The sequence below is a fragment of the Silurus aristotelis genome, assembly GCF_946808225.1.
Source record: "Silurus aristotelis genome assembly, chromosome: 28".
In the NCBI taxonomy this organism is placed as follows: domain Eukaryota; kingdom Metazoa; phylum Chordata; class Actinopteri; order Siluriformes; family Siluridae; genus Silurus; species Silurus aristotelis.
The window spans coordinates 1,269,362-1,281,306 of record NC_139601.1 but is presented as its reverse complement, the minus strand read 5'-3'; the positions used below and the strand labels follow the sequence as shown (position 1 = coordinate 1,281,306).

Genomic DNA, 11,945 nt, shown 5'->3' with positions numbered 1-11,945 from the left:
AGTTTCTTTACTTTATAACTATAAATTATTTAAAAATACATTTTCTTTCTTTATTTTGTCAGATTATTTTACTACAACATCCACCACCACAACAACAACAACAACAACAACAACAACAACAATCACAACAGTAACAAACACAACACCACCACCACCACCCCCATCTCCCTCCACTGTGAAAGAGAAAACCAGTGCTGGTGAGTAACTCAGATTTAATGCACTACATTAGAATGTTGTGGTGTTTATTGTGTTTGTATTGTTTCTGTACTGTAACATCAGCATCCATCACTACAGAGACTCCTACAGCAGCTCCGTTTATTCCTCCATCTCCCTCTGTTTACTCATTTAAAATAATAAATGACTTTTATTATAATATTGTGTACTTTTCTTTCTTGCTTCTTCAGATCTTTCAACTCACCCACACACCACAAGATACACAACCACTAGTAAGTTTATTGTGTAGTAGTTCTGACCATGAGAAATTATATACAACAATGTAAACACAATCAGCCTTAATTTACATCTTTCACTGAAAATTACATTCATGTAACAGTTACTGCAAATCATTCAAGTTCACACACACACACACACACACACACACACACACACACACACACACACACACACACACACACACACACACACACACACAGTACTGTATAGGGCTGGAATGATGTTTTATCACCATTATGAGAATGTTGAAGACCTCTGTTCACACTCCTTCTCCTCACTCTCTCTGAGCTCCAGTCACAGTGCTGATTACGCTCTACACTACATCTACACATATACAACATCATCTTTATTACTGACTGCTTTAACTGAATTCATTATAAATCTGATGTATCTTCATTACTTACATTTTTATTCACTTTGCATTTCAGATTTACTTCCTGAAACAACAAAGCTGTTCATCACTCCAGAGAAATCCACTGCAGGTCAGACATTCATGTTCATTCAGTTAGACATGTTTTAATTTTACTTGGGTTATTTATATTAGTGTAAGTAACACAATTTTTCCTTTTTGAACAAACAATCAGCAGAATCCCTTCAAATTAACATCATTCTAAAACAGGTCGTCTCTCAGAGTTATGATCGTTTGTCCATTTTTATATGTTGCATTACGACAAAATTGACGATATCAATATTAATAAGAAACTAAAATAGTAAAAACATTTTGGTTTTCAGATTTGAAATGAGAGATGCCGTACTCTCCACAGGGTTCAGTTGTTTTGGTGTTAGAGCACATCATTTTCTCTGTGTTTTTGATGATTAAAAGCCCAATTTTTGCGCCCGTCCATGCGCCGCTGTCACATATGTATATACTGTATAGTTTATAGAGTACGGTACTGTAAATTACTTTGTTTTGCTGAATGATGTAGTGTAATTTGTTAAATTAATAACTAATTACAGTAAACTTCCACATACTGATCACTATGCTTTAAGACTCCTGGGTAGATTGGCCATGTCTTAATTTAAGGTAATTTCAAGTTACATTGGGGTCATAGGAACGCGTCTCCATCCTAAATAAGAGACTGCCTGTATATTATTAATCTCACATTTAGGAACCTACACTGTTTATTTTTAGCCTTTGTTTTTAACATCTTCTTGATTGGGATCCGTCCTAAAATGTTCTTTAAAAAAAAGAACTCTCTCATGTTCACATTTTAGTACATAAACACAGACCTGTATCTGAGTATTCAGGAATTTACCCAGTTAACAAAACACATTACTATACGCCTTTCTGAACATCATTATTGTTACATTTTTTTTAATCATTTTTCTAGAACAAAATCTGTATTTATAGAAACATTGATGTAAATATTCTTACAATTGACAAAAATGTTCTATCAAGAAAAATTCATAAAAACTATTAGAGATCCTGGTGGACTTTAAGGTCTTTTCTTTCTTGCTTCTTCAGGTCTTTCAACTCAACCAATCACCACAAGATACACAACCATTAGTAAGTTTATTGTGTAGTAGTTCTGAACATGAGAAATTATATCCAACATTTTAAACACAATCAGCCTTAATTTACATCTCTCACTGAAAATTACATTCATGTAACAGTTACTGCAAATCATTTAAGTTTACACACACACACACACACACACACACACACACACACACACACACACACACACACACACACACACACACAAACACACTGTATAGTGTTAATTTTGTCACCAGCATTATGAGAATGTCTATTAATTTATTACAATTATATCAATTATAACCTTAAAATTCTCTCCTGTAGCTATGAGTGCCACAGTTACACCTGATCATCATAATCAAAGCCTAACCACTACTGCTTACAGTGAGTTATTAAGTCTTCAGGCACACACACACACACACACACACACACACACACACACACACACACACACACACACACACACACACACACACTTTCTGCAATACACTAAATTTTTACAGTTTTTATATAATATAAACACAATCAGGTTAAATTTTAAGTTATATATTTGGTAATATATGTGCATTTTAATACATTCAGTATTGTAGTATTTTCCAGTGTAATTTCTGCAGATATGATGAATAATTATTGTGTATTTATACGTTTTTTTTGTTTGTTTTTTTTACATGTATTTGCTTTTTATTCTGTGTTTCAAAAATTTTATTATGTCTTAATTTAAGGTAATTTCAAGTTACATTGGGGTCATAGGAACGCGTCTCCATCCTAAATAAGAGACTGCCTGTATATTATTAATATCACATTTAGGAACCTACTCTGTTTATTTTTAGCGTTTGTTTTTAACATTGAACATTTTCTTGATTGAGATCTGTCCTGAAATGTTCTTTAAAAAAAAGAACTCTCTCATGTTCACATTTTAGTACATAAACACAGACCTGTATCTGAGTATTCAGAAATTTACCCAGATAACAAAACACATTAATATACGCCTTTCTGAACTACATTTTTATTAAATTCTTCTAAAACAAAATTGATATTTGTAGTAACGTTAATGTGAATGTTCTTACAACTGAAAATGCTGCATCAAGAAACATTTATAAACTTCACATAAAACTACTTCAGATCCTGACATATAAATGGCAAAAACACTAGCAATCTTATATTAATAAATTAAATAGTAATTGTTGACATGTTACACTGGCATAAGAAAAAAAAACTCAATTATAGTAACTTCTTCATAGTAACAGTAACTGCACTACATCACACCACCCTGTTACTTACTATCTCACTGTTTTACTGTAAGAGCGCTGAGTTGGGAATATTTATGATCTAATTATCCAATAAATCATTTTTTTTCAGGGTCATTGTTTATGGTAATAACAGTATCCGGTGTCTGTGTTTTTCTGGCTGGACTGATGATCATCTGTATCTGCATGTGTATCAGTAAGTCTTTAACTTCATGTCTAAACACAGACTCATTGTGTTGAATTGATTGTGTTCATAATTCTGTGTTTTTGTTGTTCAGGGAAACAGAGGACTGAGAGGTTAGAAATGTATTGTATTTAAATTAACACTGTTTTATTAAATCCTGATTTTTATCAAATCTAAGTGTCTAATAGTCGTGTTTATCTGTGTGGATTCTTTTAACAACAGACGTAAACTGAACATGAGCCACTGTGGTCACGGTACGTTTATCACTTTCTTACTTTCTTTTACACTCAGTTAAAATCATATGGTTTGCATATATAAGCATATCTTTTATTTTTGCATTAAATGTTAAAGTTAAATCTCTCTCTGTGTGTGTGTGTGTGTGTGTGTGTGTGTGTGTGTGTGTGTGTGTGTGTGTGTGTGTGTGTGTGTGTGTGTGTGGTTCCACAGCAGACAGTGATGAGGTTTACACAGAGGTGATGTACACATTCTCCCCTCAGCAGCTTTAAGACGAAACCCAGCTCGTTTCAGCTTCTTCTGAATGATGGACACTGAACAGGAGAAATGATCTCTATAATTAATCTGATTATTAGTGACTTCTCATTCAAACTATTTCCTAAAAAATCTTTTGTGTGAATCACTTTAATACTGAATTTGTACATTGTTGAGGTGGTACAGTGATGATGTGGAGTGAATTTAACTATTAAAGGAAAATTTATTTGAAAACAGTTTCTCAGTGTGTCGGTTTTCTCAGAAGTCAATCAACACTGAATCACCATATAAACACCTGCTCAAACAAACTGCCAGAACTGAAGGGAAATTATTATGTTTTCTAATAAATTTAAAACACATTAAAGTTCTTTAGTCATCGAGACTTTGTTCATTCCGCTCAGTTATTGTTACTGAACTCTTTATATTCCTCACTGGCACTGACTGGATCTGTGCAAAGTTGGCTTGTGCTGTGTTTTGTTGGTTTGTGTGGCAGTAATCAGACACAGATGAGAATTACAACACATTACCTGCCGGTTTGCCTCCTTCTTATTCATATCTTAATCTGGACCAGACCCCCACCATCACAGTACTGCATGTAGAAATATTAAATACACATGAACAAGACACATATAATACATTTCCATGTGATTCCAACATCCTACATGTTGTGCAGTGACAATCTTGCACTCATTTTATTATATTTCATCACAGCTTTAGAAGACACTGTTCATGGGGGAGAATCTTAATAAAGTATGTATATATATATATATATATATCATAATAAATATAATTCTATATTCTACTTTTGTTTAGTTACCTGGAACCTTCAGTGCATGTTATGTGGTTTTCCTGTAGCTAAAATGTTCAGTTTCTACATTCTGGTATTTTAAGAAGAGAGTTTCGATGCGTTCATTTATTCCAGTGGCTGTGAAATGGTGATGCTCACCTTCCTGTTCTTCTTCCATCTGATTTTGGACGTTATCTCTCAGTGAGTCGTTATTGTGGTGCTGTGGGTTGAGCGATTTGCTCTAAAAGAAGTCTTGCAAGTAATTAAAGAGGATTCTAGAGAAACTTCTGCATTTCTTCACAATGATAATTATAGACACAGTTTAACTTTCAGTGTGTAGTAACAAGGTAGTTTGATGTGTGTGTGTGTGTGTGTGTGTGTGTGTGTGTGTGTGTGTGTGTGTGTGTGTGTGTGTGTGTGTGTCATTTTTACCCCAAGAGAGACATCACAAAACTCTCTCCATCACGTTGACTTTTAGTTACTGGTTGTGAACTGATCATGTGGACACGACGCAGGTCTCCTGAAACATTATCTATTATTTGTTACTATGCTGTGAATAAATCAGGAGTTTATACTCCTTCTTCTTGTTCTCTTCCAGCTCCAGTCACAGTACTGAGTAAGTTCTACATTACAGTTTATGTCTGTTTTGAGAACTTTTCTAATTTACCCATTTATTATCACAACATGAATGTATGTAATAGTTATTAATAGTTCTTCGTATGTGGATTACTCAACAGTAATAGATACAGGTCAGTTTTCTCGTGAAAGATTGTTCCTGATTAACTTTGGAAAAAACTACATAAAAATGTAGAAAAAAATAAATTTTGTATGTCAGTCCTGTATTTATGTAAAAGGCTACATACATACACACACACACACACACACACACACACACACACATACACACACACACACACACACACACACACACACACACACATACACACACACACAACACACACACACACACACACACACACACACACACACACACACACACACACACACACACACACACACACACACACACACACACACGCATTTTAGCTCAGTCCCACAGCATTTTGTGATGTAGTCATGAAATGTAATCTATTGATATTCTGCCCTATTTTCTGATAATGAATGGGGAAAAAAGATTACCTTTAGCATATCTGTCAGCATTACCCATGATCCTCTGCCTCCATTGCTGTGGCGTGCTGAGTGACACAAAAAAGTGTCCATGAACACAATAAATTTTGTGACAATATCACGAAATGCTGTGTTAAACTTTTAGAAAAACAAATGTACAGTATAAGTAAATTTTTAAAAATCGTGTGTATCTACATTTAGGGAAAGAATTACAACAGCAACAAAACTGTGAGAAACAAAGAAATGATCTCTATAATTAATCTGATTATTATTCACTGCTCATCACCATCTCACTTTTAATAAACACTCCATATCATGTAAATCTCCAGTGAGTGTTATCATGATTATGTTATCATAAGAAAATCTGCAGTGTGAATCATTTTAATGTTCTATTCTACCATTTCATTCTTTATTGTTAGCATTATTAGAGGTTATCACCATAGAGGAGCAAGTGGACGGTCCTTACACTCCAATACTATCTGTTGGAACTGGCCTTCACTCTCTGTTTGGACCGTGCCCTGCTCCAATTGCTCTATCGCATAAAAGATACTAATGTATGGATCACTCGGTGGTATGTGGCACTTCAGCCATTTAAATTTTAGGTGGTCCACAGACCAGGGGCACAGATGGCCGTGGCAAGTGGGAGGGGGAGTCATTTCCAGGCCGGGTGGTGGTGGGGGTATGTGGCATATCTATGTGGAATACCTATGTGGCATGTGTGGAGTACCATATAAATAGCACTTAAAAAACTGCCAGAACTAAAGGAAAATTGTTTTCTAATAAATTACACAAACACATTAAAGCTCTTTAGTCATCAAGACTTTCATTCCACTATTTGATTACCGGTACACACCACTATTTTATTACTGTACACACTACCGGTAGAGCAGATTAACCGTGTTTCACCACGGTATCGACTTGGTAGGACTATTATTCCAACCACTAAGGACAGATTCATAAATAACCTGCCTGATTTATCTCAGTTTCATATTAAACCCATAACTGCTGATCATCTTGATGAGATGGCAAACAACATAGACCTTATCCTCACTAGCACTTTAGACACTGTTGCCCCCATCCGGTTAAAAAAGGTTCGAGAACAAGCACCTGCACCTTGGTATAATAGTCATACGCATGCCCTAAAGAGAACAACACGTAATCTGGAGAGAAAATGGAGGAAAACTAAATTGGAGGTATTTAGAATTGCGTATAAAGACAGTATGCTTAGCTACAGACAGGCGCTAAAAGCTGCTAGAGCTAAACACCTGAGCAAACTCATAGAAAATAACAAAAACAACCCCAGGTTCCTTTTCAGTACAGTCGCTAAATTAACAACAAATCAGGGATCTGAAAAATGTGTTCCATCACAGTTTAGTAGTGAAGACTTTATGAATTTCTTCACTGAAAAAATAGATAACATTCGAAAAACAATTGTGGCAGTTCAACCTCTGACAGCATCTCCCGACACAATCGTACTTACAACCCCACAACTACACTGTTTTACATGTATAGGACAGGAAGAGCTGTATGATGCTATTATGAAAGCTAAATCAACAACATGTCAGTTAGATCCAATTCCCACTAAACTACTGAAGGAAGTGTTATATACAGCTGGTGAGCCTCTTTTAAATATTATTAACTCCTCACTATCGTTAGGTCATGTCCCTAAATCCCTCAAGTTAGCAGTTATTAAGCCCCTCATTAAAAAACCTAATCTGGATCCAAACACGCTATCGAATTACAGACCAATTTCAAATCTCCCATTTATGTCTAAGATTTTAGAAAAGATTGTCGCTGCCCAGCTATGTAACCACTTGCAGGAGAACAATATCTTTGAAGAGTTTCAGTCAGGTTTTAGGCCCCATCATAGCACAGAAACTGCTCTAGTTAAAATCACTAACGACCTGTTTTTAGCTTCAGACCAAGGCTACATCTCCCTATTAGTTTTACTAGATCTTAGTGCTGCGTTCGACACTATAGATCATGATCTTCTCCTCGATCGCTTACAGAATTACATCGGTATTCAGGGACAGGCATTAAGCTGGTTTAAATCCTACCTGTCCAATCGTTACCATTTCGTAGATTTAAATGGAGAGCTATCCAGGATAATGCTAGTAAATTATGGCGTGCCACAAGGGTCAGTTCTGGGACCCCTGCTTTTTACAATATACATGCTTCCATTAGGAAATATTATTAGAAGGCATGGAATTAGCTTCCATTGTTATGCTGATGATACCCAGCTATATATTTCATCCAAACCAGGCAATACAGCTCAATTAGCTCGCATAACTGAGTGTGTTGAAGAAATAAGAGATTGGATGACCCATAACTTTCTGCTATTAAATTCTGATAAAACGGAGATTTTGCTCATCGGCCCAAAAAATAGTACACAGAAGCTCCAGCATCTCAGCCTGCATTTAGACGGTTGTTCTGTAACTACTAGTTCAACGGTAAAAGACCTGGGAGTTATTTTAGACAGCAACTTATCTTTTAAAAATCACATCAATCAAGTTACAAAAACAGCCTTCTTTCACCTTAGAAATATTTCTAAGCTAAGAAATATGTTATCTATATCTGATGCAGAGAAGCTCGTCCATGCGTTTATGACCTCTAGAATAGACTACTGTAATGCATTACTAGGTGGATGTCCTGCATCATTAATAAACAAGCTTCAGTTAGTTCAGAATGCCGCAGCAAGAGTTCTTACTAGGTCAAGAAAATACGATCATATAACCCCAATCTTATCGTCCCTACATTGGCTTCCTATTAAGTTTCGAATAGACTACAAACTACTGCTACTCACTTATAAAGCACTAAATGGTTTGGCTCCCATGTATCTATCCAGTCTTTTAACACGCTACAATCCGTCACGCTCCCTGAGATCTCAAAACTCTGGGCTTCTAGTAGTTCCTAGAATAGCAAAGTCCACTAAAGGCGGTAGAGCATTTTCACATTTAGCTCCTAAACTCTGGAATAGTCTTCCTGACAGTGTTCGGGGTTCAGATACACTCTCCCAGTTTAAGTGCAGATTAAAAACATATCTTTTTAGCAAAGCCTACACATAACACACATCACACACATCACATCACAACCTTGTGCTCCAGAACATCTGATCACATGCACATTATCAACTTGTGCTGTTAATATCATGAACAGCAGCTACGCTAATTCCTCTCCACTGCTTCTCTTTCTCTCCCCATCCCGAGGCTTCCTGAGGTTTGGCCAGCTCCAGTCACGTCCCACCTCGTGAAGATTGTGGACCTATGGATGATCATGGAGAAGTAGATGCCGAGTGTTTAAAGGCCCTGGCATGGAGAAGCTGATGCTGGATCTATGATGATCACAAATTGTTCTGTATTGTTGAAAGATTTATGACCAAACTTTTGATGTCACCCATATGTGGATGGGTTCCCCTTTGAGTCTGGTTCCTCTCAAGGTTTCTTCCTCATATCATCTAAGGGAGTTTTTCCTTGCCACTGTCGCCACGGCTGCTCATCAGGGACAAACGCACACCATTCACCTTCACTGTTGTTTTCTGTAAAGCTGCTTTGAGACAATGTCTGTTGTGAAAAGCGCTATACAAATAAACTTGACTTGACTTGACTTGACTATTTATTATAAAAAGTGAAAATTATTACACATTACCTGCTGGTTTGCCTCCTTTTCATCCAGAACTCATTAATCTTGTTCCCACCAGCACAGTATCTTTTTGCATCTCGTCTATGTGCTGTACGATTCTTCCTAAACTCTAAGCATGAATGATTTTGCACTATATTATTATATTGCATGAAGGTCTTACAGGACACTGAACTAAACAATTTATGTATAGGGTCAAAATTAATGTAAGAAATTCTGTTTTATTTTGTTGGAAAGTGCAGGGCAGAGATGGGGGTCCTTTTAGACACTAGACCATGTGGTTTTCCTGTGGTTAAGATGTTCAGCTTCTACATGGTTATTTTGAGAAGAGAGGGTCTCAATGCTTTCATTTTTATCTAGTGGCTGTGAACACCTTAAATTTCATTAGCCATGAAGATTTCACTCATTCAGCTCAGTCACTGTTACTCTCTGTATGTTCCACTCTGCCATGACTGGACCCCTGAAGTACAGTACTTATTATATTGAGTTGACTTGTAAAGTGTGTATGTGTTGTATCTGGTCTGTGTGCAGTGCACTTATATATAAAGTCAGTAACTGCTGGTTTTAGGTGTAGAAAATCCTCAGCCCTATCTCATACAAACAGCTCAGAAGAGAAACTCTGGGAATGTGATGTGTAATTTTAAAGCACATGAAATCAAATGATTTGTTTAATTGTCTACAGTCAGTAAAGAGTCGTGAAGTGAGCTGTGATTATTCACTGATCTCTGACCAGACTTCTTCCTTTATGAGTGATAAATACAGTTTGATACGTAAATTACATTCAATCACATGATCTTAATTTAGGAGAAAATCTGTCTCAAAGGGTTTGAGTCCCGTCTCAAAAGAGGGTTTGAACGACGATTGTGTGTGTTCAGGATATTTTAATGATTGTCGCACCGTCGCTGACACACAACTGACCACGATAGACAATGATGCCATGTACAGCCTGCTGCAGATACACTGATGTACATCACACTTTACTGAATTAATACTTATCTAATCCCTGATCCGCATGTCTTTTATGCCTCGACACATAATTTAATTTAATATCTTGCTTTAGGATTTGAAATAAATTGACTTGGCTTGTTGCTATGACACTGAGTGAAGCTCAGGGCAGAACTCAGTCACAGAGCTGTGAAAGGAGCTGATGGTTATTCACTGTGTCATGACTAAATTACCACCTGAGTTCAGGAAGTGGAGAAATGAGTGTTAAATAAACATGGGCACTATGCTAGTACTGGCCTGCTTCAATCAACTGGCATTTAGAAGTTATTTGGTGTCTATTTAAATCTATTTGCATGTCTTCTCTTCATCTATAGAAATAAACATTGAATAGAGAAGTAGCGTGTAATGTCTTTTATTAAAGAGACTTGATCTTATGATTTCTGATGCTTATTTGCCTGATTGTATCTAAAAATCAGGATTTTTAATATAAAAATCTGGTCAGTTTGCTCCAGTTTTTCTTTATCGGGGGGTGAAACTACAGTCTGGAACTCATTTGCCATCGTGACAGAACAGCATCCGAGAATAACCAGAAAATTATCCACTGATTGATGGTCAGCAAGCAAAGGGTTTCATTTCTCCCCATACTAACATTTGCTCTGGTCCTCTAATGTGATTGGCTGAGTGATGTTCTAAGCGTGCCACTATTTCCCAGGAGCATGCTGCCACTGTGTGTATCACTTCATTAAATTCACCACATTAAATTTCTCTTCCTAGTTTAAAAGCGTTAATATTGTAGAGTTAATGACGTCATCAAAAGAACATGACAACTACTATTTTTCAGGATAATTTTTTTTCTGACAGCCAAAGATGAAAATGAGTTTAATGTGACTGTACAAATTAGGTGACATTTAGTCTTTTTGTGCTTAACAACACTAGGATTTAATACTATATAGTAATATTTCTACTGATTGTACTGGTTATTAATTACAGAAGCACACAGATGAAGGTCACACGTGAGAAGAATGGATCCATGTCCAGATGACTACAGTGACATTTATTTTCAGAGCAAACTGTGTTCCAATACACAATGAATGAAAATGATCAATCTAGAATTTATTTTTATTTAATCCAAACATTATAAATTTTGCTGTTGGTGTTTACGGGAATGTTACTACTGAAGATGGATGAACTCGCTGGCTCCCTATGGTGGTTTAAATATGTTCTGCTCTAAGTTTTCTTTATAAATAGAGACTGGAGGTGGTGCTGTGATGTGAAACTGAAGTTCAGTCAGACGGAGTCACAGGACACAAGAAAATACTGCAGAAACTTTAAACATTTTAGAAAATGATAAATGTGTACAGAACTAAAGAAACATGTTCATGTCCTTTTTCTTATTTATGTGTAAAGTGCTCAGAAGTGAGTGTGTGAATCAGACAGTAGGTTACAGTTGGGCGTTAAACACTAGACTGTGGTTCTCCTGTGGTTTACTTGAGCTGCTTCCTGATTCATTTACTTTTGAGACAAGAGTTATGATGCTTTCAGTTCATCCAGTGGCTGTGAAATGGCACTGCTGGTCCTCCTGCTGTTCTTCCATCT

General features: G+C 36.3%; 1 protein-coding gene and 1 long non-coding RNA gene across 2 annotated transcripts in view; both read left to right on the top strand.

The window, feature by feature from the left end:
- The window catches only part of LOC310721823 (uncharacterized protein), a 34,351-nt gene that overhangs the window by 12,975 nt on the left and 9,431 nt on the right, over positions 1-11,945 (top strand). Inside the window, exons 5-7 of the mRNA XM_083533823.1 lie at positions 63-197; positions 280-309; positions 405-446. Of these exons, the coding sequence (XP_083389949.1) occupies positions 63-197; positions 280-309; positions 405-446 (207 nt within the window). The remainder of the gene's footprint in view (positions 1-62; positions 198-279; positions 310-404; positions 447-11,945) is intronic.
- LOC310721847 lies at positions 3,495-4,089 on the top strand. The gene is made up of 2 exons (XR_014532211.1): positions 3,495-3,618; positions 3,812-4,089. It is a non-coding gene; the product is annotated as an uncharacterized lncRNA (long non-coding RNA).